Below are 26,384 nucleotides of genomic sequence, written 5' to 3' on the forward strand. Positions count from 1 at the left end.
TTGCATGACATAAGTATTTGATCACCTACCAACCAGTAAGAATTCCAGCTCTCACAGACCTGTTAGTTTTTCAGACCTGTTTTTCTGTTCTCCACTCATTACCTGTATTAACTGCACCTGTTTGAACTCGTTACCTGTATAAAAGACACCTGTCCACACACTCAATCAAACAGACTCCAACCTCTCCACAATGGCCAAGACCAGAGAGATGTGTAAGGACATTAGGGATACAATTGTAGACCTGCACAAGGCTGGGATGGGCTACAGGACAATAGGCAAGCAGCTTGGTGAGAAGGCAACAACTGTTGGCACAATTATTAGAAAATGGAAGAAGTTCAAGATGACGGTCAATCACCCTCAGTCTGGGACTCCATGCAAGATCTCACCTCGTGGGGCATCAATGATCATGAGGAAGGTGAGGGATCAGCCCAGAACTACACGGCAGCACCTGGTCAATGACCTGAAGAGAGCTGGGACCACAGTCTCAAAGAAAACCATTAGTAACACACTACGCCGTCATGGATTAAAATTCTGCAGCGCACGCAAGGTCCCCCTGCTCAAGCCAGCGCATGTCCAGGCCCGTCTGACATTTGCCAATGACCATCTGAATGATCCAGAGGAGGAATGGGAGAAGGTCATGTCGTCTGATGAGACAAAAATAGAGATTTTTGGTCTAAACTCCACTCACCGTGTTTGGAGGAAGAAGAAGGATGAGTACAACCACAAGAACACCATCCTAAACGTGAAGCATGGAGCTGGAAACATCATTCTTTGGGGATGCTTTTCTGCAAAGGGGACAGGACGACTGCACCGTATTGAGGGGAGGATGGAAGCGAAATCTTGGCCAACAACCTCCTTCCCTCAGTAAGAGCACAGTTACTTCCGGCGCCGACAGAGATGGCCGCCTCGCTTCGCGTTCCTAGGAAACTATGCAGTTTTTTGTTTTTTTACGTGTTATTTCTTACATTGGTACCCCAGGTCATCTTAGGTTTCATTACAAACAGTCGAGAAGAACTACTGAACATAAGAGCAGCGTCAACTCACCATCAGTACGACCAAGAATATGACTTTTGCGAAGCGGATCCTGTGTTCTGCCTTTCACCCAGGACAAAGGAATGGATCCCAGCCAGCGACCCAAAAAAACGACTTTGGAAAAGGGGGAAATGGACCGGTCTTCTGGTCAGACTACGGAGACGGGCACATCGTGCACCACTCCCTAGCATTCTTCTCGCCAATGTCCAGTCTCTTGACAACAAGGTTGATGAAATCCGAGAAACGGTAGCATTCCAGAGGGACATCAGAGACTGTAACGTTCTTTGCTTCACGGAAACATGGCTCACTGGAGAGACGCTATCGGAATCGGTGCAGCCAGCTGGTTTCTCCACGCATCGCGCAGACAGAAACAAACATCTTTCTGGTAGGAAGAGGGGCGGGGGCGTATGCTTCATGGTTAACGTGACGTGGTGTGATCATAACAACATACAGGTACTCAAGTCCTTCTGTTCACCTGATTTAGAATTCCTCACAATCAAATGTCGACCGCATTATCTACCAAGGGAATTCTCTTCGATTATAATCACAGCCGTATATATTCCCCCCCAAGAAGACACATCGATGGCTCTGAACAAACTTTATTTGACTCTTTGCAAACTGGAATCCATTTATCCGGAGGCTGCATTCATTGTAGCTGGGGATTTTAACAAGGCTAATCTGAAAACAAAACTCCCTAAATTTTATCAGCATATCGATTGCGCAACCAGGGCTGGAAAAACCTTAGATCACTGCTATTCTAACTTCCGCGACGCATATAAGGCCCTGCCCCGCCCTCCTTTCGGAAAAGCTGACCACGACTCCATGTTGTTGATCCCTGCCTACAGACAGAAACTAAAACAAGAAGCTCCCGCGCTGAGGTCTGTTCAACGCTGGTCCGACCAATCTAATTCCACACTCCAAGACTGCTTCCATCACGTGGACTGGGATATGTTTCGTATTGCGTCAGACAACAACATTGACGAATACGCTGATTCGGTGAGCGAGTTCATTAGAACGTGCGTTGAAGATGTTGTTCCCATAGCAACGATTAAAACATTCCCAAACCAGAAACCGTGGATTGATGGCAGCATTCGCGTGAAACTGAAAGCCCGAACCACTGCTTTTAAATCAGGGAAAGGTGACCGGAAACATGATCGAATACAAACAGTGTAACTATTCCCTCCGCAAGGCAATCAAACAAGCTAAGCGTCAGTATAGAGACAAAGTAGAATCTCAATTCAACGGCTCAGATACAAGAGGTATGTGGCAGGGTCTACAGTCAATCACGGATTACAAAAAGAAAACCAGCCCAGTCACGGACCAGGATGTCTTGCTCCCAGGCAGACTAAATAACTTTTTTGCCCGCTTTGAGGACAATACAGTGCCAGTGACACGGCCCGCAACTAAAATATGCGGACTCTCCTTCACTGCAGCCGACGTGAGGAAAACATTTAAACGTGTCAACCCTCGCAAGGCTGCAGGCCCAGACGGCATCCCCAGCCGCGCCCTCAGAGCATGCGCAGACCAGCTGGCGTGTTTACGGACATATTCAATCAATCCCTATCCCAGTCTGTTGTTCCCACATGCTTCAAGAGGGCCACCATTGTTCCTGTTCCCAAGAAAGCTAAAGTAACTGAGCTAAACGACTACCGCCCCGTAGCACTCACTTCCGCCATCATGAAGTGCTTTGAGAGACTAGTCAAGGACCATATCACCTCCACCCTACCTGACACCCTAGACCCACTCCAATTTGCTTACCGCCCAAATAGGTCCACAGACGATGCAATCTCAACCACATTGCCCTAACCCATCTGGACAAGAGGAATACCTATGTGAGAATGCTGTTCATCGACTACAGCTCGGCATTTAACACCATAGTGCCCTCCAAGCTCGTCATCAAGCTCGAGACCCTGGGTCTCGACCCCGCCCTGTGCAACTGGGTACTGGACTTCCTGACGGGCCGCCCCCACGTGGTGAGGGTAGGCAACAACATTTCCACCCCGCTGATCCTCAACACTGGGGCCCCACAAGGGTGCGTTCTGAGCCCTCTCATGTACTCCCTGTTCACCCACGACTGCGTGGCCACGCACGCCTTCAACTCAATCATCAAGTTTGAGGACGACACAACAGTGGTAGGCTTGATTACCAACAACGACGAGACGGCATACAGGGAGGAGGTGAGGGCCCTCGGAGTGTGGTGTCAGGAAAAAAACCTCACACTCAACGTCAACAAAACTAAGGAGATGATTGTGGACTAGAGGAAACAGCAGAAGGAACACCCCCCTATCCACATCGATGGAACAGTAGTGGAGAGGGTAGTAAGTTTTAAGTTCCTCGGCGTACACATCACAGACAAACTGAATTGGTCCACCCACACAGACAGCATCGTGAAGAAGGCGCAGCAGCGCCTCTTCAACCTCAGGAGGCTGAAGAAATTCGGCTTGTCACCTAAAGCACTCACAAACTTCTACAGATGCACAATCGAGAGCATCCTGTCGGGCTGTATCACCGTCTGGTACGGCAACTGCTCCGCCCACAACCGTAAGGCTCTCCAGAGGGTAGTGAGGTCTGCACAACGCATCACCGGGGGCAAACTACCTGCCCTCCAGGACATCTACACCACCCGATGTCACAGGAATGCCATAAAGATAATCAAGGACAACAACCACCCGAGCCACTGCCTGTTCACCCCGCTATCATCCAGAAGGCGAGGTCAGTACAGGTGCATCAAAGCTGGGACCGAGAGACTGAAAAACAGCTTCTATCTCAAGGCCATCAGACTGTTAAACAGCCACCACAAACATTGAGTGGCTGCTGCCAACACACTGACTCAACTCCAGCCACTTTAATAATGGGAATTGATGCGAAATGATGTAAAATATATCACTAGCCACTTTAAACAATGCTACCTAATATAATGTTACATACCCTACATTATTCATCTCATATGTATATGCATATACTGTACTCTATATCATCTACTGCATCTTTATGTAATACATGTATCACTTGCCACTTTAACTATGCCACTTTGTTTACATACTCATCTCATATGTATATACTGCACTCAATACCATCTACTGTATCTTGCCAATGCCGCTCTGTACCATCACTCATTCATATATCTTTATGTACATATTCTTTATCCCCTTACACTTGTGTCTATAAGGTAGTAGTTTTGGAATTGTTAGCTAGATTACTTGTTGGTTATTACTGCATTGTCGCAGTAATAGAAGCACAAGCATTTCGCTACACTCGCATTAACATCTGCTAACCATGTGTATGTGACAAATAAGATTTGATTTGAAGATGGCCGGGTCTTCCAGCATGACAATGACTCGAAACACACAGCCAGGGCAACTAAGGAGTGGCTCCATAAGAAGCATCTCAAGGTCCTGGAGTGGCCTAGCCAGTCTCCAGACCTGAACCCAATAGAAAATATTTGGAGGGAGCTGAAAGTCCGTATTGCCCAGCGACAGCCCCGAAACCTGAAGGATCTGGAGAAGGTCTGTATGGAGGAGTGGGCCAAAATCCCTGCTGCAGTTTGTGCAAACCTGATCAAGAACTACAGGAAACGTATGATCTCTGTAATTGCAAACAAAGGTTTCTGTACCAAATATTAAGTTCTACTTTTCTGATGTATCAAATACTTATGTCATGCAATAAAATGAAAATTAATTACTTAAAAATCATACAGCGTGATATTCTGGATTTTTGTTTTAGATTCCGTCTCTCACAGTTGAAGTGTACCTATGATAAAAATTACAGACCTCTACATGCTTTGTAGGTAGGAAAACCTGGAAAATCGGCAGTGTATCAAATACTTGTTCTCCCCACTGTAGATGTGATTAGTCTGAAATGGTAATGGTCCAGTTTATCTAACTTAGGGAGCTGATAGGGTTATGCACACATGCTTCTAGGTAAAATAGGATGTTCAGTCAAATGGCATGGACATGACATAATAACCCTCTGTATGTCTACCATCTGCTACTACCATCTCTGCTCCCTGTTAGGGGAGAGGGAGAACACAAATACCAGCAGAACTAGAAGCTTCTCCATTCCCCTTAACATAACAAGAATAGTCTGCATTGCAGGTTCTCATCTTGTGTAATTTGCTGACAAATCAAATCAAATGTTATTTGTCACATGCTTCATTAACAACAGATAAAGGTGAACAGTGAAATAAATGCTTGATGTTAGTGTGCTGTGTGTTACTCCGGTGCAAACCTCCCACTGGGTTGAATCAACGTTGTTTTCACATAATTTCAATGAAAGAGCAGTATGTCCAACATACTGTACATATTAGAACCATTGATTGCAAAGTTCAACAAAACTCTATACACAAGGACTGCTTTTAACAAATTCCATTGTCAATTTTACAAAAAAAAACATTTACTTGAAAAACAGTGCAGATGTGAAGCTGGGTAATAGAATGAGGTTAAAATCTCCCTCAGTTTTCTAGTTGACCATGTTTACCAAAAACTCAAGCCTCTACCTGCTCCCGAAATAAGATTCAAAGATGTCTGCAGAAAGAATGTGGTTAGCTATGACATGGCACCTTGAATTTGCAAAACATCTCTTTTAGTTATTTAGTAAGTGATGTGGATTAACACCCGGTAACAGAATTATGGTAACAGTATGACATCATGGGTCCCCTGTCATTATCTTCATTGTCATGTATCCTAAATAGGTACACAAAAGTAGAACGTGTAATATCCTCCTTCGCATGTTTAACTCTACACACTGGCTATTAGGGGTTTTCCATTAAAACAATAAGAAATATTCATAAATTCCAGGTGCACAATGCAGAATACGTTCCTATTGCGTATTTTGGGCATATTGAATATGACCACTAGAGGGCAATGAAGTTATCTACTGGCAGAATCTCAAACTGAACACTTGGCCCCTAAGGCCTTTATCAAGTAGCTACTTTCTGTTGTGTTCGATAGTGATCACTTGAGTCTGCAGTGTTTTGGCCCAAATTAACATCGAGGTTATGGACGCTCGATGTCTCAACTGTAAGGTATAAATATTCCAAAATTCTAAATCCATTTGCGTGCATTGTCTCCCGCAACCTGTCTTGTGCACGTGCGGAACCCTTTATATCCTTGGCAAATAATTTGAAAGATGCATATCTATTACTAACATTACAGCAGTGTTGCGTTAGGAATTAGTTAAAGATTCTCTATTTTTTTAGGATGATAATGATCGGGACCTGTTAGTGGTAGTTTTGGGACACCTGCACTGTGATTTAAATTTTGTGGAAGAAAAAAAACAAGGGGAAACTTACGGATTTTGGCAATGAGGCCCTTTATCTACTTCTCCAGAGTCAGATGAACTCGTAGATACCACTTCTATGTCTCTGCGTGCAATTTGAAGAAGTTGTGAACTAGCGCTAGCGCATTTGCTAACTAGCGTCTAGCAGATAGCATAGACTCCCAGTCATTGGGCAAATGCTAGTTAGAGGTAGTTTCGCAAGACAAAGCTAACTTCCTTCATACTGGACAGATATATAAAAATGCTATCCACAAATTCATCTGACTCTGGGGAAGTAGATAAAGGAAGTATCCCTTTAACATTAACTTCCCATTCTCATTTAAAAGTTTTAACATTTAAACATTCACACACTGCCCTACAAAGGCAAAACGCAGTAACTACGAATTTGGTCAAAAGTCTGATCTGTAATGCCCAGGTATATTATCCGTCTGAGGATCTCAACTCGGTACCTAATGGCAGTCAGGCTACCTCTGGCGAGCACATGGAGGGCTGTGCGGCCCCCCAAAGAAATTCCACCCCACACCATGACTGACCCACCGCCAAACCGGTCATGCTGGAGGACGTTGCAGGCAGCAGAACGTTCTCCATGGCGTCTCCAGACTCTGTCACATGTGCTCAGTGTGAACCTGCTTTCATCTGTGAAGAGCACAGGGCGCCAGTGGCGAATTTGCCAATCTTGGTGTTCTCTGGCAAATGCCAAACATCCTGCACGGTGTTGGGCTGTAAGCACAACCCCCACCTCATACCACCCTCATGGAGTCTGTTTCTGACCGTTTGTGCGGACACATGCACATTTGTGGCCTGCTGGAGGTAATTTTGCAGGGCCCTGGCAGTGCTCCTCCTGCTCCTCCTCGCACAAAGGCGGAGGTAGCGGTCCTGCTGCTGGGTTGTTGCCCTCCTATGGCCTCCTCCACGTCTCCTGATGTACTGGCCTGTCTCCTGGTAGCGCCTCCATGCTCTGGACACTACGCTGACAGACACAGCAAACCTTCTTGCCACAGCTTGCATTGATGTGCCATCCTGGATGAGCTGCACTCCCTGAGCCACTTGTGTGGGTTGTAGACTCCTTCTCATGCTACCACTAGAGTGAAAGCACCACCAGCATTTAAAAGTGACTAAAACATCAGCCAGGAAGCATAGGAACTGAGAAGTGGTCTGTGGTCACCACCTGCAGAACCACTCCTTTATTGGGGGTGTCTTGCTAATTGCCTATAATTTCCACCTGTTGTCTATTCCATTTGCACAACAGCATGTGAAATTTATTGTCAATCAGTGTTGCTTCCTAAGTGGACAGTTTGATTTCACAGAAGTGTGATTGACTTGGAGTTACATTGTGTTGTTTAAGTGTTCCCTTTATTTTTTTGAGCAGTGTATATCTGTCCAATTAAACTGGCTATTATTCTAATGATTGCCACTCCCAAAGAAGAAGACTGGTTTTGTTTGGGGGTGGAGCTCATTAGAATAATGATTGATATCAAAATTATTTGTGATCAATTCTGTACCCATCATAGTTGTTTGTTTGACAAGTTTAGACAATTGTATAGCACAGTATAGTTCGGTACAGTAGGCTATAGTGCAGTACAGTAAAGTACAGTGTATTATGGTCTACAGTACTGTATTTAAACAAAAACTGTAATCTACTGTAGAGTAATGTACTGGAGATTAATCAGGATCGAGGGAAAGACTGGGGTGACGGTTCACCTTCCAACAGGACAACGGCCCAGCCAGAACCCAGACTTGAACCCGATCAAACATCTCTGAAGAGACCTGAAAATAGCTGTGCAGCAACGCTCCCCATCCAACCTGATAGAGCTTGAGAGGGTCTGCAGAGAAGAATGGGAAAAACTCCCCAAATACAGGTGTGCCAAGCTTTGTTGCATCATACCCAAGAAGACTAGAGGCTGTAATTGCTGCCAAAGGTGCTTCAACAAAGTACTGAGTAAAGGGTCAGAATACTTACGGAAATTAGATATTTTATTTTTTTATATTTGCAAAAAAAAAAAGGAAAAACACGTTTTTGCTTTGTCATTATGGGGTATTGTGTGTAGATTGATGAGCCAAAAAATCTAATTTAATACATTTTTGTATATTGCTGCAACGTAACAAAACGTGGAGAAAGTCAAGGAGCCTGAATACTTTCCGAATGCACTATACATGTATATTCCTTCCTTAATCACTCAAGAACCCCTGCACATTGTATTAACAGTGCTGGCACTGGACTGACCTGTATATACTGTAATAGATTGTATATGGCAATACCTGTGTATATGGTAATACCTGTGTATACGGTAAGACCTGCGTATACGGTAAGACCTTATCTACTCCAATTTGCTTACCGCCCCAATAGGTCCACAGACGACGCAATCACACTGCACACTGCCCTAAACCATCTGGACAAGAGGAATACCTATGTGAGAATGCTGTTCATCGACTACAGCTCAGCATTTAACACCATAGTACCCTCCAAACTCGTCACCCACCCTAGTACCCTCCAAACTCGTCACCCACCCTGGGTCTCTACCCCGCCCTGTGCAACTGGGTCCTGGACTTTGACGGGCCACCCCCAAGTGGTGAGGGTAGGAAACAACATCCCCACCCCGCTGATCCTCAGCCCTCTCCTGTACTCCCTGTTCACCCATGACTGCGTGGCCATGCACGCCTCAATCATCAATTTTACAGACGGCACTACAGTGGTAGGCTTGATTACCAACAACAACAAGACAGCCTACAGGGAGGAGGTGAGGGCCCTCGGAGTGTGGTGTCAGGAAAACAACCTCACACTCAACGTCAGCAAAACAAAAGAGATGATCATGTACTTCAGGAAACAGCAGAGGGAGCACCCCCCTATCCACATCGACGGGACAGTAGTGGAGAAGGTGGAAAGTTAAGTTCCTTGGCGTACACATCACAGACAAACTGAAATGGTCCACCCACAAAGACAGCGTGAAGAACCTCAGGAGGCTGAAGAAAATTAACTTGTCACCAAAAGCACTCACAAACTTTTACAGATGCACAATCGAGAGCATCCTGTCGGGCTGTATCACCGCCTGGTACGGCAACTGGTCCGCCCACAACCGCAAGGCTCTGCAGAGGGTAGTGAGGTCTGCACAACGCATCACCGGGGGCAAACTACCTGCCCTCCAGGCCACCTACACCACCCGATGTCACAGGAAGGCCAAAAAGATCATCAAGTTCAACAACCACCTGAGCCACTGCCTGTTCACCCCGCGAGGTCAGTACAGGTGCATCAAAGCTGGGAACGAGAGACTGAAAAACAGCTTCTATCTCAAGGCCATCAGACTGTTAAACAGCCATCACTAACATTGAGTGGCTGCTGCCAACATACTGACTCAAATCTCTGGCCACTTTAATAATTAAAAATTGGATGTAATACATGTATCACTAGTCACTTTAAACAATGCCACTTTATATAATGTTTACATACCCTACATTACTCATCTCATATGTATATACTGTCCTCTATACCATCTACTGCATCTTGCCTATGCCGTTCAGCCATCGCTCATCCACATATTTATATGTACATATTCTTATTCATTCCTTTACACATGTGGGATTAAGGTACTTGTTAGATATTACTGCATGGTCGGAACTAGAAGCACAAGCATTTCGCTACACTCGCATTAACATCTGCTAACCATGTGTATGTCACCAATAAAATTGCATTTGATCTGTGTATACTGTAAGACCTGTATATAACTGCATTCTTGTTCTTTTCTTTTTTTGTGTTGTCTTGCATTTCAAGTGTCTTGCATTTCAAGTGTTTTAGTTCTTATCTATATTACTACTTCTATTGTGGAATATTAGGAAATAGCGCAGAGGTTAAGCATTCCACTATACTGTTTTACACCTGCTGTATCCTGTGCATGTAACAATATAACTTGAAACTAGTGATCATGGGGCTCTTTACATGGTAATGCACAGTAACCAAATCATTAGACTGCTTGAATCCACTGACCCTCGTTCTCTATGTTCTCTAAATACATCTATGTGCAGTTCAGCAGGGATTTTCAGAATGATTTTGTTACCTCTAGCTCATGGTGCATTTGAACACTGCATTTGAACAGGCGCTACTAACAGCTTTTAACAGACAGCTTTTATTCCTGCCTTGTGGTGTGTGTAAAACATACATATGTTGATACATATGTAATACATACATATAATGTTGAATACAATGGGCAGCATTGATTTTGTGGGCAGCACAATGGGCAGCAGGCTGCTGCCTCACGATCATACACCTGTGATTCTTATTCGATCTTACAGCTCAATTAAAAAAAAAACAGACATTCTAACATGACAAGGACCTTGACAAGGTTCTTTCTGTTAGTGTTAGTACTGGCTAAAACGTTAGTGGACAGTGATAGCAGGCTCAAAGCAGCATGAAGGGTTTAAGGGAGAAACAGGAGGGAAGAAAGGAGAAGTTTAAGTTTGGGGGAGGTAATACTCCATACCAACCTGCTCTCGCTGCCGGCGTGCTCCTTCTTCTCTCTCACCCTCAGCCACTTGCGGAGCAGGAAGCGCTTGCGTCGGGGTGAGGCGCTGGGCGTAGAGCAGTTGGACCAGGTGGCCCCATCCTCGTCACTGGATGGGGTGATCTCGATGGAGGGCAGCTGCAGGTACTCCTTGGAGTCCGAGTGGGAGCGGGTAGAGACTAGCCACCCATTCACCAGCCTGCCCCTGTATTTCTCCATCTCTCTCTCGCTGGGCACGTTCTTCATGCGCCGCATCTTGAAGCGCTTGCGTCGTAGTGTTGGGGTGGACGAGCTTGACCACACAGGACCATCCGAGACCCCGCCATTCCCCCCATCCGAGTAGGCAGGGGCATCGCGAGGGACGCTCAACTGGAGCGACGGGGGCCGTAAGTTCTCGTTCATGGTCGAGGCTCAGACTCACAGACACACAATCACACTCAGAGACTGCTACTAGGACAGTGGATATTGGAGGAGAGGTGCTGGCTGGCTCGCCGTTTTAGTAGTTGGCAGGCTTGCTGGGAGCTGTAGTTGGCGGAAGCTGAGGCGGTAGCTGGTTGTTGAGAGTCAGGTGCCAAGATGCTCCAATAGCACAGCACACACAAAAAATACTGGGTCGTCCTCATTTACTGATCTCTCATATAGCCTTATATCCTATTCTGGTTCCTCACCACTGGTTTTCAAGGTTTGCTTACAGGTGAGCCCTTCAGATACCCTGGGCCTGGCCTGGTCCTCAGCTGTGGGGAGATGTGTGGCTGTTGCTGGTCGTCGGGCGACGGCGAGACTAGCGATTTGCAGAAGCGTCTCGGGCCAGGAGAGACGGATGGATGAGACAACAAAGGGGGCGTCTGTTCTCCAAGGAGCAGATGAAACATGTATAAGGTCTGTCAGGGAGTGTAACAGTACTCCTCCGCTCTCCCCCGGGACTGGCAGGCCCTGTTACACACTTAAACATTCACAGCTCTCTCGCTCCCTCTGCTCGCTGGCTGCCTACTGTCCACTGCTGGCTGCTAGGACTGACTGTCTGCTACTCTCAATGCTAGACAGGAAGACTCCAAGTATCAGCAACCCTCCAGTCTTGAAGTTGACCGAAAAGATGAGCTCTATACTGTATGCTGTACTGTATGCTCCAGGTTATTGGTTACTGTCCCATGCCTGTGTTGTAGGTTGGGTAGGCTCTTGCAGTCCGTCGTCTGGAGCGCCAGTGTCCCGCTGTCCTCTCTGGCTCCGCACAGACACTTCCTACAGGTTAGAGGGAGGTGATAGGGGTGCTGAGGGCAATGACACAGCAAAGCAGACAGACACACACACGCACACACAAAGACACGCACACAAACATGCACCCAGGAAACACAATGAACAGACAGAAAACACACACAAACAAATATGTAGAGACACACACGCACACTTTCTCATTTACACTAACCTGTTCTTACACTGGGATCTCCATGTAATGCATGTAATGCTGTTAGCAGGCAGTGCTACTCTGTGTCTCCACTGTCTGAGTCCACCACCATACACCTTACTAACTCAGAGAACAGTAACCAATAAGAGAAGTTTTGAACCACTAGCCATGTGCTCAAGTCTACATTTCACTGTACAAATTCAGATGCAATTGTAGTATTAGTTTCAGATATACTCACCGTGTAATATACTGTACATAGCCCCAAAGACACATTGACGATCACTTTATTTAAGTAGCAGATGTATTTGTTAAACTGTGTGATGGGTAAGTGATATTGCCATGGGGAAAGTGTAAATATCTGAGACATGGGGATATGAAGAAGACAATTATTATGAAAGAGAAAAACACTTGGATGAAGGCTTTGATGAAGTAATAACCTGTTACTGCAGAATGGAGCTCTAGCCTTCCATTGTTACTGTATGGAGCAGGCAAGTTTCCTGTCCTCTACCCCATACTCTAAAAGGCAGGTTTCATGTCCTCTATGACACACTCAAACGGCTGTATCTGTCAACAACACTAACAGTTTTATGTGTCAACAAGCCTGCTCCATGGCCTCTTTATAAACAGTGTGAAGAGACAGCGTGGGTAGAAATAACCACTAAAGCAGACTGGCTGTTGAACCAACCCACAGAGGATATACAGGTAAATACCAAAATAAAGGAAACACCAACATTCACTCAAGTGTTTCCATTATTTTGGCAGTTGCCTGTAGGTCAGAGCACAGCAGACACACAGAGAAGTCAATGGTAATCATAACCATCTGGGTTGAACAAGCCAGTTTCCCATGACCTAAGCTTAGCATATTGACTAATACACAGTATTGAAAACGTTATGCAGAAATAGCTTATTCTGCTTATAGTCATACTGCTTATTCTATATAAAAGTACAGGCCTTGATCTTGTAAATCAAGTTGGTCTTTGATAGTGGAAGAGGATGTTTTCCGCTTCCAAACAAAACTTTTAAAATCTTGAATGTTCAAAGTTCAAACTAAGAGGTCTGTAACCTGTATAAAACTGAAACAATAATACCTTCGTTAGATGAATTGTATTAATATTACCTAGCCTACTACAACAACTGGGAAGATTGATGGATGAATGTGCCAAGGTGTTGCATTTGCAACTGAATTTGAGACATAGTAAAGAAATCTAGCGATTCAAATCACTGAGCCAGCACTGGCCCCAAGAGATAACAACATTCACCTGGGTGCCGTGGTCAAATATTGGGCTATTACTAGCAGCCAATGATGAACTAGAAGACACTACATCAGGTCGCTAGGTGTACTGTGTTTCCTCCGACACATTGGTGTGGCTGGCTTCCGGGTTGGATGCTCACTGTGTTAAGATGCAGTGCGGCTTGGTTGGGTTGTGTTTCTGAGGACGCATGGCTCTCGACCTTCGCCTCTCCCGAGTCCGTGCGGGAGTTGTAGCGATGAGACAAGACAGTAACTACCAGCAATTGGATACCACGAAATTGGAGAGAAAAAGGGGGTAAAAAAAACAAAAAAAACTTTTGTTTCCAAAAGCTGCCTACAGTACGATACTGTACCATGTAATATCAGCTTGTTTTCTACACAACACTCCACTGTACACTACTGAATGTATTATTCTGTCAAATTACCATTTAAAAGGAGGACAATGTTTAGACAGTTCACCTTCAGGTCTTAGCCATCCAATTATTTTTATGCTAGGTATTAACAATACAGACAGTAATGAACAAACGTCCCACAATCTGTGAAACGATCGACAGCAAATTTGGGAGAAATTAAAATATCACTCTTCAGGTCGATTATGCCTTTAAAGTTGGAAGGTAGTACAATAGAGAGCGGCAATTCACGCACACACACCTCTCATCCAGGTGTCAAATTCCAAGGTGATTGTCCCCGTGACTCATCAGCAGCAGATTAAGTTACCGGGGGAAACGGAGACTCGTGGTGACACTGCGGGACTCCTTTAGACCTTTCATCTAGTCCGGTCTGAGCGTGCTCCACAGCTACCCCCCCCCACCTCTCTAAATCAACCCTCACCCCCTCTCCACAGACCAACCTGTTGGCAGGCTCAGCATGGCAGTGGGAAAACAGCATGCATTATACATGCTTTATAAATTATCTTTACAGCTTCACACGTTCCGGTCGCCCTGGACATGCTCAGGTGAACAGGTGATGTAACCACCACTAAACAAGAGTCTGGTGCTAAGAATGAAGAGACAGGAGGAGAAGAGTGGTCTCACCTCTATACAGTCACTTCATTAATAAGGTGTTATATTCCACTGTAACAGCACAACAGTGAAGTCATGTCATATAACCAGTGGCAATGCATCATTCAGGGCTCTGTTTACCACCTGGCACGCATCAAAAACATATATATTTGTTGCCCCACCAAGATGTACATGCTAAAATTGCCACTGCATATAACATATGGTTTCTACATGAAAGTGCACATGGAAATGATTAATAAATATGCTAAAGAAAAGGAACAAAGCGGTACAGAAGACCACACTGTCCCCGAGCCTTTCTAAGATGCTGGCCTCCCCCTAAAAAGGAACGTGTGGCGACTCGAGGCCATCAGGCACAGATGGAGGAACCTCAAATGCCCTCATCATTTATTGTGCCTGGTGTACATTATTAGGACCAACAGCTGGACCCACCACAGAGTCACTTTGCTGTTACAGCTGAGACATAGATGGCTATTTTCCATTACTTGGACCGCTGCGGTCCATCGCTCTGCGCTACAGTCTGACTACTTGACCGCTAGCCTTCTTTCATGCCTCATTTCTGACCATCAAACGTTTCACAGTATTGTTCTGTCTTCTCCCCATTTTATTGTTCGTCCATCGCCATGTCAACAGCACGCAGTAACAAAGCATGTGCAGATTTCAGAGTCATGTTAACGATCATTAAGACTTTCATGGAAAAGTAAGCACATGATGTAAGGCTCTGGTGAGAACAGAACAGCAGCTCTAAGTACTGCAATCAGTTAAGACTTTTACACCATTCAGAGAGAGATCACAGAGGATACATAGCTGAACATTTCATTGTCCTGCCTGCTCTCTGTGGTGCAAAGCATGGTTAATACTCAGAAAATAGATACTTTGAAGTACTTTGACCGTACTACCTGTAAGTATCACACACAGGGCTATCATGAATTATCGTCAACATCTTTTCTATAAGCCTAAACTATAATAGAGCTATGGTAGCATCTCTGACTGATAAGAGTAGTCCGCTCTCCTCTCAGCATGGCAGGAAGTCAGAGTGTGCGAGTGAAACAGCTGGTGCTGTGGAGGACAGAGCTGCCTGCAGGCTCTAGTGCTCTGCTGTGATTTATACCTTTGTCAAAGACTTTCAGGCTATACCCTAGTTCATACTGCATGTCTACTGCATGTCTAGGACTCCTCTTCAAGGAGAATCATACTTTGATCCACAGTGACCATACTGCCAGATGAACTACTGATACAGAACGCCAGTGGACTCGAGTCATCAAACAAAGCTACTACTTGAAAATGAGACAGACGGGCCTCCCGGGTGGCGCAGTGGTCTAAGGCACTGCATCGCAGTGCTAGCTGTGCCACCAGAGACTCTGGGTTCGAGCCCAGTCTCTGTCGCAGCCGGCCGAGACCGAGAGGTCCATGGGACGGCACACAATTGGCCTAGCGTCGTCCGGGTTAGGGAGAGTTTGGCCGGTAGGGATATTCTTGTCTCATTGCGCATTAGCGACTCCTGTGGCGGGCTGGGCGCAGTGCACGCTGACCAGGTCGCTAGGTGCACAGTGTTTCCTCCGACACGTTGGGGCGTCTGGCTTCCGGGTTGGATGTGCGCTGTGTTAAGAAGCAGTGCGGCTTTGTTGGGTTGTGTTTTGGAAGACTCTCCCGTCTCTCCCGTATGGGAGTTGTAGCGATGAGACAAGATAGTAACTACTAACAACAAGAAAATGAGACCGACAAAAGTAAGCTACATGAACAACAAACAAACAATTACGAACATACTGTATCACTCATAAAATATTCAAACATTGCAGAAGATTTTATGCAATTCAGGTTCTCTTTTTTTCAGGATGAAAGGTTACAGACTTGGAGACCAGATTGGAGAACAACACTGTTTGAACAGAAAACTTTCAGACCCATTTAGATATTTAATATGTAACGTAAGAGGATTGCGTTATGCTCCAAAGCACTGGAGGGTGTTGCAGAAATACCATGAGTGCTGTTAAGCTGTGAGGAGAACATAAACCCTGCTTGCTCACATAACCACATTTACCCCGTCCTACCCAGTCCTTCCTACACAAAATTTAAAGTAGACCTCACAGGTCTCACAGAATGCCATAGACCTCACTGTACGCTACAGGCCTCACAGTACGCTACAGGCCTCACAGTACGCTACAGGCCTCACAGTACGCTACAGGCCTCACAGTACGCTACAGGCCTCACAGTACGCTACAGATCTCACACACCTCACAGAACGCTACAGACCTCACAGTACGCTACAGATCCCACATGCCTCACCGTACGCTACAGACCTCACCGTACGCTACAGACCTCACCGTACGCTACAGATCCCATATGCCTCACAGTATGCTTACAGGTCTCACAGTACGCTAAAGGCCTCACAGTACGCTACAGACCTCACAGTACGCGACAGACCTCACAGTACGCGACAGTACGCTACAGACCTCACAGTACGCTACAGGCTTCACAATACGCTACAGACCTCACAGTACGCTGCAGATCTCACAGACCACGCAGTACGCTACAGGCCTGACAGTACGCTACAGATCCCACATGCCTCACAGTACGCTATAGACCTCACAGAACGCTACAGGGCTCACAGTACGCTACAGATCTCAAATGCCTCACAGTACGCTACAGGCCTCACAGTACGCTACAGGCCTCACAGTACGCTACAGGCCTCACAGTACGCTGCAGGCCTCACAGTACGCTACAGAACTCACAATACGCTACAGAACTCACAATACGCTACAGAACTCACAATACGCTACAGAGCTCACATGCCTCACAGCACGCTACAGGCCTCACAGTACGCTACAGGCCTCACAGTATGCTACAGGCCTCACAGTACGCTACAGGCCTCACAGTACGCTACAGGCCTCACAGTACGCTACAGATCCCATATGCCTCACAGTACGCTGCAGGCCTCACAGTACGCTACAGATCTCACAGTACGCTACTACGGGCCTCACAGTACACTACAGATCCCACATGCCTCAGAGTACACTATAGACCGCTACAGGGCTCACAGTACACTACAGGCCTCACAGTACGCTACAGGCCTCACAGTACGCTACAGGCCTCACAGTACGCTACAGGCCTCACAGTACGCCACAGATCCCACAGGCCTCACAGTACCCTACAGGCCTCACAGTACGCTACAGGCCTCACAGTACGCTACAGGCCTCACAGTATGCTACAGATCCCACAGGCCTCATAGTACACTACAGGCCTTACAGTACGCTACAGGCCTCACAGTACACTACAGGCCTCACAGTACGCTACAGGCCTCACAGTACGCTACAGGCCTCACAGTACGCTACAGGCCTCACAGTACGCTACAGGCCTCACAGTATGCTACAGATCCCACAGGCCTCATAGTACACTACAGGCCTTACAGTACGCTACAGGCCTCACAGTACACTACAGGCCTCACAGTACGCTACAGGCCTCACAGTACGCTACAGGCCTCACAGTACGCTACAGGCCTCACAGTACGCTACATACCTCACAGTGCGCTACAGATCCCACATGCCTCACAGTATGCTACTGGCCTCATAGTACGGTACAGATCTCACATGCCTCACAGTACACTACAGGCCTCACAGTACGCTACAGGCCTCACAGTACGCTACAGGCCTCACAGTACGCTACAGGCCTCACAGTACGCTACAGGCCTCACAGTACGCTACAGGCCTCACAGTACGCTACAGGCCTCACAGTACGCTACAGGCCTCACAGTACGCTACATGCCTCACAGTACACTACAGGCCTCACAGTACACTACAGATCCCATATGCCTCACAGTACGCTGAGGGCCTCACAGAACGCTACAGATCTCACATTCCTCACAGTACGCTACAGGCCTCACAGTACGCTACAGGCCTCACTGTACGCTACAGGCCTCACTGTACGCTACAGGCCTCACTGTACGCTACAGGCCTCACTGTACGCTACAGGCCTCACTGTACGCTACAGGCCTCACAGTACGCTACAGGCTTCACAGGAATCTGATCACTAATTAACCCACTGTAGTGGGACACATTATGTACCAAACCACTGTATTCATGACCATTCATCTTGTATACAGAAGCTATACAACTGCTTCTGTGTTGCTTACTGTATGTGCATGTGACAACAATGTCAGATGGTACATGACAATCAAAATGGACCACAGATAGAAATTAGTTACGCAGAAAAATCCTGTGTAAACACAAATAGCATTTTAAATGCCTCTGGAAAGTATCTGTACTATGTTTATCTGTCGCATGAATCTTACATCAATGGCTACAAGGATTCATATCATACAAACACTCTCCAAAGGCATACTTGTGTGCATTGAAGGCCTTGTACTGTGACTGTATCTTCACACTACACACATTAAAGTGCCATCCTAAACCAAACTCTGCTTGATGAAGTGCATCACAACTAATCAGCCTGGCATTGAATACTTATGTCTACCTCTGACTCTATCCGTCCTAAAAAGAGCTGAATGTTGTTTTGGTCCACGTCCATGGAGGAAAGGAGAGCTTTCATCTTTTATTTACAGCATTCTGTGTGTTCTAAAAATAGCACTTGCTCCAGTGTGGACACTTACATGGGCCCAGATTGGAGTGTGGAACATGTGACACTGTATGCTGTGAGTAAAAAAGTCAGTCAGACAGACAAGCTTTAACAGAGTCTCATTCCAAAACAGTGAAAGGTGGGTTTTCACCAGACCGACAGTGTTTGTTTAATCACAGGAGGAAATGTCTGGGTTATTCAGCCTGATTGAGCCTGTTAGGAATTAATTAGATGACGGCACATTCATTTAAGCTTAATAGATGCGATTTGTTCCAACAAAGCATTTGACACAGTCTATTTGGGTTTGATATGCTCTATTATCCACATTCTATCTTCTATATAGGGTTAAGTGATGTGTTTGCGATAACTGGTTTGTGATAACTAGAAAGAATTGCTTTCATGGCCATAAAAAAATTGAGAAAAAATGTATCCTATTACTCCAGTGCTAGCCTCTCTACACTGGCTTCCTGTTAAGGCCAGGGCTGTTTTCAAGGTTTTACTGTTAACCTACAAAGCATTACATGGGCTCCAATTTGGTCCTGCCGTACATAGCAACACATAGACGCAGGCCTCATTATTGTACCTAGAATGTCTAAGCAAACAGCTGGAGGCAGGGCTTTCTCCTATAGAGCCCAATTTTTATGGAATGGTCTGCCTATCCATGTGCGAGACGCAGACTTGGTCTCAACCTTAAAGTTTTTATTGAAGACTCACCTCTTCAGTAGGTCCTATGACTGAGTGTAGTCTGGCCCAGGAGTGTGAAGGTGAATGGAAAGGCACTGGAGCGACCAACTACCCTTGCTGTCTCTGCCTGGCCGGTTGCCCTCTCTCCACTGGGATTCTCTGCCTCTAAACCTATTACGGGGGCTGAGTCACTGGCTTACTGCTGCTCTTCCATGCCATTCCTAGGAGGGGTGATCAACCCACTCACTTGAGTGGGTTGAGTCACTGATGTAATCTTCCTGTCTGGGTTGGCGCCCCCCTCGGGTTTGTACCGTGGGGGAGATCTTCTATACTCGGCCATGTCTCAGGGTAGTAAGTTGGTGGTTTGAAGAGCTCTCTCTAGTGATGTGGGAGCTTTACTTTGGCAAAGTTGGTGGGGTTATATCCTGCCTGGTTGGTCCTGTATCGTCGGGCGGGGCTACAGTGTTTACTGACCCCTCCTGCCCCCAGTCTACCTGCTATGGAACCCTGACCTGATCACCGGACGTGCTACCTTGTCCTGGGCCTGCTGTTTTCAATTCTCTCTCTACCCACCTGCTGTCTCTAACTCTGAATGATTGGGTATGAAAAGGCAACTGACATTTACTCCTGAGGTGCTGACCTGTTGCACCCTCTACAACCACTGTGATTATTATTATTTGACCCTGCTGGTCATCAATGAACGTTTGAACATCTTGGCCATGTACTGTTAGAATCTCCACCTGGCACAGCCAGAAGAGGACTGGCCACCCTTCAGAGCCTGGCTCCTCTCTAGGTTTCTTCCTAGGTTCCTGCCTTTCTAGAGACCGTATTTATACATCTGCATTGCTTCCTGTTTGGGGTTTTAGGCTGGGTTTCTGTATAGCACTTTGTGAGATCGGCTGATGTAAAAAGAGCTTTATAAATACATTTGATTGATTGACTGAATGAATGAAGAGAGAGGTTTAACTAGATATGGCTAATTTGTAGTGTGTAGAGAAGACAGGTTTACAGTATTAATCATCCTACATGGTAATGGTGTTATAGACATCTTTAACATTCTGTCAAAACCACACATTATGTCCAGCTACAAACAGGCAGACCAATCACTGAATCCTTTTCAGAAATGACATTTTGGTTCAGGTCATCTTAAACAAACAATGCCTTTTAAGGCCAGTCTGACTCTGTCATTTCCATAGAAGTCATTAGAGCCGCCACAGTCTCTCGGACAGACCGTTCCCATGCTTCTTCACCACCAGCCACTTCAGAGTATCTCCAACTCTCTAGTACAGATGTAGGATATTTGAGCCAGTCTGCTACAGCAGGGAAATAATCCTGCAGCAACAGGATTATTATGTGGATTCTAATGAATGGACATTTTTGCCTCCAAGCCACCTGGCACTGCAGTGTGGGAGGAGGTTTGTGAACTTATTTTATCTGTGAAGAAAACATTGTAGTTTCAATATGACAGAAAGAGAAAGGGCCCTGACTGACACTTCCTGTGAGCTAGAGAAGCATTTTCCCAGGCCTGACACATTACAGAAGAAGAAAAGCTGTCTGAGGCTGAGAGAGTCTGGCTGTGAGAAGCAACGGGTGTTATTCAGTTAGAGTTGGCTAGGATGAGAGCCAGTGTTAGCTACATTCATACTGCATGCATCCTGAGAGAGTTTCACTCAGAATGAAATGGAGATAGCACATATTATTGGTAGAGATATAGCCTACGGTACAGAGAGAAAGGTTTAGTTAGTGTACAAAGGCTTTATGGGGTAAATGCATACACAAGAGTGTTTAGAAACATGCAGAATCAGAGGCACAAGGGTAGGACTGGAGAGAGAAGGACTGGGGACCCCTATGGGTATTCCTCCAGTTGTTGCGCTGCACACATGCTGCCCTGCATAACAGCTGGCTATGGGGTCAAGTTAAAAAGCCAATAGAGAGAGGAGCTATGTGCAGAATGTCAGCAACCTGTCCAACTGACTAGGGGGTATCACACACCCAGTCTCCCAATATTAATTACTGCCCACAGTCTGATTAGTTCATTATAGACATTAAAAAAAAGTGTTCAAGAGGATCCTGAGTTATGGTCTTTGAAAACGTTTTCAATTAAGTGATACGCCTAATAACTGTTATTTGTTTTAACACTGCCAGGCATGCCAAGCAATATGATTATGTTATAAGGAAACGATGCGACTCAAGTCATGGCAGAAGCAGATACTGTGTTTTTGACATGACAGTCGATGCATGATATTTCTATTACCCACATCGATGTTCACTCAAACTAACTTATACTCGTAGGATGTAATGAATGTCAACAAGTGAACAAGGAATGTTGTATGCTGAAGGAAAATAATATCCTACCTTTGCAGAGGTCCTGCACAAACCGTGGCCAGTGTGACGCGTTGATTTCTCAGTTATAACATGAAATATTAAATTGCCTCCATCCTTATATTTCATTGTTTAGCGTACGATTTCATTGATTTAGCCTAACAATTTGTTGAAGTTGACCGTGTGGCTATATAGAGAAAAACGCCAATAAAGCCTATTCCATAATCGTTATCTGTATTTCAATGTGCTTTACCTTCAATATGTTCTTCAAAGTTGTAAAATGTTTCCTCAACATCAACAATTTTGAGAAGGCTATTCATTGAACGTGAAATTGACGCGGAGTAGTTCAGTGCGCACTGGGAAGTTGATTCGTTGAACAAGCAAGAACAATCAGCGCATCTTGTAGGCGGGGCAAAATCCGTTACTCTGGATCCGAGCAATCATTCCCTGCCTCTCGGAGCCAGAGAGAGCAGACCACTGCCCAGTGACCTATCAGTTGCAAGCACATGCTGCTGACCAAAACAGTAAACTGACCTCCCTCATTTTAACCTCTTAGTTATCGAGATTAAATACATGTTTTCCAAAAACAGAAACATCCAAAATATGTGAGGTAGGTCTTCCTAAATATGCCTACACATTGTTTAATTTCTTAATGCTATTCAGATTCACAACTTTGACAATCTTTCCACAATCAATCATCATCATCACCATGTCCCCCCATTTCACTTACATGAGGTATATGAGTCCAGGGCGACAGATACATACTCTACCTCAATGTTCAATGCGATACAACCACCCTTTAAAAACCGACAGCTATATATGATGTCAAATTGTTAGCCAACTGTTGCACAAAATGTTACTACAACATTCTCTCTCTCTCTCTCAGACTGTGCTTTAGCAACAGTTAAACTGCCACCAGACAGTGGAGCCAGAGTCAGTGACTCTTAGTCATGGCACCCAGCCCAGGAGACATCCACACAGAGCTCTCTACCCGGAACTTGGCACCACGAGAGAAACAGCTGCCAGATGGTCAAATTCTACAAGGATACAGAAATGTGCCTTTTTTGTATTCAAACTGACAGGTGCATTGGACATTTCTAACTATCGTGTTGTGGGCATAATTGGTTGTTAGTTTTAATTTAGAATTTCCCTCCAAAAATTAACCACTGTACCTGCCTGACGCAAAATTTCCATCCTAATTCTACACATTTTGCCATGGGGCAGAGAAAATGTTGCAGTTTTAAAGCCAATTTTCTGGATTTCTATGCATTTTTTCCATGACTTTGGCGACAATATCAACGAGGGCCCCCTGGATGTCAGGGCCCCTGGGCACATGCCCTGCGTGTCCGGTAATGATTAGGCCGACCACAAGGTTTAGATAGATGGCTAAACTACCCTACCTAGCAATGTTAGCTGACATGGGCTAATTGAATGTTAGTTGAAAGTTAAAAACTGCTGATGCACTACCAAATGTCGAAATTGCACCTTGTGAATTCTACTTTTCTAAATCTCAACAGTAAATTGAGACCCTGACTGAGTTTATTTATTTATTTTTGCCCCCCTAGGCAGTCACGGGGCTACGAGTATCACATAGTCTGCGTAAAGGAAGAAGTGGCACTGGTGTAATCTCATGTCTTAGCATTCAATGGTGTTTGGGATAACCTTTAGTGGTGTCTGGCAAACAACTACTGATGTTAATGACACATTTTTTGTCTCATTTACATCACATTTCACAATTGTGTTGCACTGATATTGAGTTCAGAGGGAAACATGGCTCATATAGTGACAGTGAAATCTCTATGATAGATAGTTATGTCATAGACCCTGATGCTAATCCTGACCTTTCCGCCTCTTTCAGAACAAAGGATTAAAAGGCCATAGACAACAGAGTGGACGTCTGTGTGTGTGTCACCACCTCCTCCTCACAAGAGCGCTAAGCTCCTCAATGTGACCTGTGTGTGGTTGGTCAAATTCAAGCCTTCCATCTGGCAATGGCCACTCTGCCACTATTGATAACTTTGCTAAACAATGTTTCTATTGAAGGAGCGGAGCATTTCCATCTCCTCCATGGTTCCAGTCAGTTTTTCCTATTAAAACTGACAGCAGCCAGGAGCCACTGTACATTTCGGAGTGGGAGAGACAAGTCCAGAATAGCATCTTAGCCAATGAGGTGGGGACAGATAATAGATGTGTTCTCTTTGGCTCCTTGTCTGAAGTTAGTGAACCACCAACATGCCCCTCATAATTTGAGCCTGTTAGAGCAAGAGATGTCTGTTGGATGGGAATAACAGTTTTTGTCATGGAGAATATCCTGGGTTGTATCCTGTGTTGACTGTGCCAGCCAAGTAAGTTCCTAAGGGTTATTGCAAGTGGGTGTCGGTTTACTTTAGCTTGATTGAAAGGAAAAAGGTATGTTATAAGAGAGCAAATAAAATGGACATTTTATTTACAGGGGAGGAAATTAAATTAAGTCCAAACCGGCAGAAAAAAGTATTTGTGTCAGTTTTCATCTCCAGTTTTATAAATGATTCTAAATGGAAACAGTCGTGGAGGTGGAGACTTTACTGTAATTAGATAACAGTTTAGAGAGGTGGAGACTTTTTAATTTGATTATTAGTATTTATATATTTTCTTTACTACTTTTACTTTTTTTAACTTCATTTTACGAGGTAGTTAAAGTCTTCACTGCAACTCCCATACCGACTCGGGAGAGGCGAAGGTCAAGAGCCGTACGTCCTCCGAAACACAACCCAGCCGAGCCATACTGCTTCTTGACACAATGCCTGCTTAACCCGGAAGCCAGCCGCACCAATGTGTCGGAGGAAGCACCATACACCTGGCGACTGCATCAGCATGCATCCTGGCCTGCCGCAGGAGTTGCTAGAGCATGATGGGACAAGAACATCCCTGCCGGCCAAACCCGCCCCTAACCCGGACGATGCTGGGCCAATTGTGGGCTGCCCCACGGGTCTCCCTGTTGGCTGCTACAGTGCCTGGACTCGAACCAGGATCTCTAGCAATACAGGTAGCACTGCGATGCAGTGCCTTAGACCACTGCGCCACTTGGGAGAGAGTTGGAGACTTGACTATAATTAGATAACAGTTTAGAGCGGTGGCGACTTCACTGTAATTAGATAACAGTTTAGAGAGGTGGAGACTTAATAATAATTAACTTATTATTGATGATCTGCCTTTCCTGAATCTAAAATAAATGTTTGTGAGAGGTTTGTCTATGATGCTTCTTAAACATTTGGATGTGAAATATAAACCCTAGATCCTCCCATTGATCTATCATAAAACGTTATTAAACGCTGAGTCTCAAATAGCTGCCTGTCCCTTTTAATAGCTGGGCATCAGAACACATTTCATCAAATAAACGTCTGTTTCAAATAAACGTCACATCTAAATGAATTTGTTACAAGGTTACCATAGATACAGCTCTGCTATTCCCACAGTCACGTGCATTAAACATAAAATATATATATATATATATATATATATATATATATTCGGTCAACATTGCTATCTATGGTGCCGGTATCGCTCTCAGTGATGGTAAGGCGTGAAATCGGGGGTGTATGATAGGCAGCCTAGTCTTTGCAAGTCTAATCTAGGATGGATGTTATTATAATGTTTATACTGGTCATACCGGTCACAATACACATGTGGTAGTCTTTTCAACATTTTATTTACCAAAAGCTGTGTGCATTAAGGAAATAGACGCCTGGCTCAAATAGAAGCCTGTCTCTAATAAGCACAGGTTGTGCTCCACGATTGAAAAATAAATGCCGGGGCTATTAATTGACATTTTAAGGTGTTTATGTTTGTGGTTGGGAGGAAAATCAAAAAATGTGTATTTAACTAGAGATGGGTGGCTCACGTCCCTCCTAGGATTGAATCAATCAATCAATCAATCAGTCAGTCTGTCTGTCTGTCTGTCTGTCTGTCTGTCTGTCTGTCTGTCTGTCTGTCTGTCTGTCTGTCTGTCTGTCTGTCTGTCTGTCTGTCTGTCTGTCTGTCTGTCTGTCTGTCTGTCTGTCTGTCTGTCTGTCTGTCTGTCTGTCTGTCTGTCTGTCTGTCTGTCTGTCTGTCTGTCTGTCTGTCTGTCTGTCTGTCTGTCTGTCTGTCTGTCTGTCTGTCTGTCTGTCTGTCTGTCTGTCTGTCTGTCTGTCTGTCTGTCTGAACTTGGTGGGCTTGTCAACGTTTGACTAACTGGTATTGATTGGGGAATGTATTGTATTGTATTGTATTAAACTGCCCTTTTCACTGCATTCCAAACATGAAAAAACAATTAGGCCATTAGGGCCTCTGGAATAGATTCAAAATGACCTTTT

The 26,384-nt window shown here is 45.2% G+C and overlaps 1 protein-coding gene across 5 annotated transcripts in view; it reads right to left on the reverse strand.

Annotated features, from left to right (window-relative positions):
• The window catches only part of LOC110504027 (protein Aster-B), a 91,424-nt gene extending 68,947 nt beyond the window's left edge, over positions 1–22,477 (reverse strand). For 2 of the 5 annotated variants that reach the window (XM_090218732.1, XM_090218730.1), the window contains exon 1: positions 10,786–12,041. In XM_090218732.1, the coding sequence (XP_090074858.1) occupies positions 10,786–11,204 (419 nt within the window). In that variant the 5' untranslated portion in view covers positions 11,205–12,041. Of the gene's footprint in view, positions 1–10,785; positions 12,042–22,083 lie in introns of those variants that run through there. The other 3 variants (XM_090218733.1, XM_090218731.1, XM_090218737.1) reach the window with 2 other exon arrangements.
• Positions 22,478–26,384: the final 3,907 nt, after the last annotated feature.

The sequence above is a fragment of the Oncorhynchus mykiss genome, chromosome 24 (genome assembly GCF_057628025.1).
Source record: "Oncorhynchus mykiss isolate SJ-2025 chromosome 24, ASM5762802v1, whole genome shotgun sequence".
In the NCBI taxonomy this organism is placed as follows: domain Eukaryota; kingdom Metazoa; phylum Chordata; class Actinopteri; order Salmoniformes; family Salmonidae; genus Oncorhynchus; species Oncorhynchus mykiss.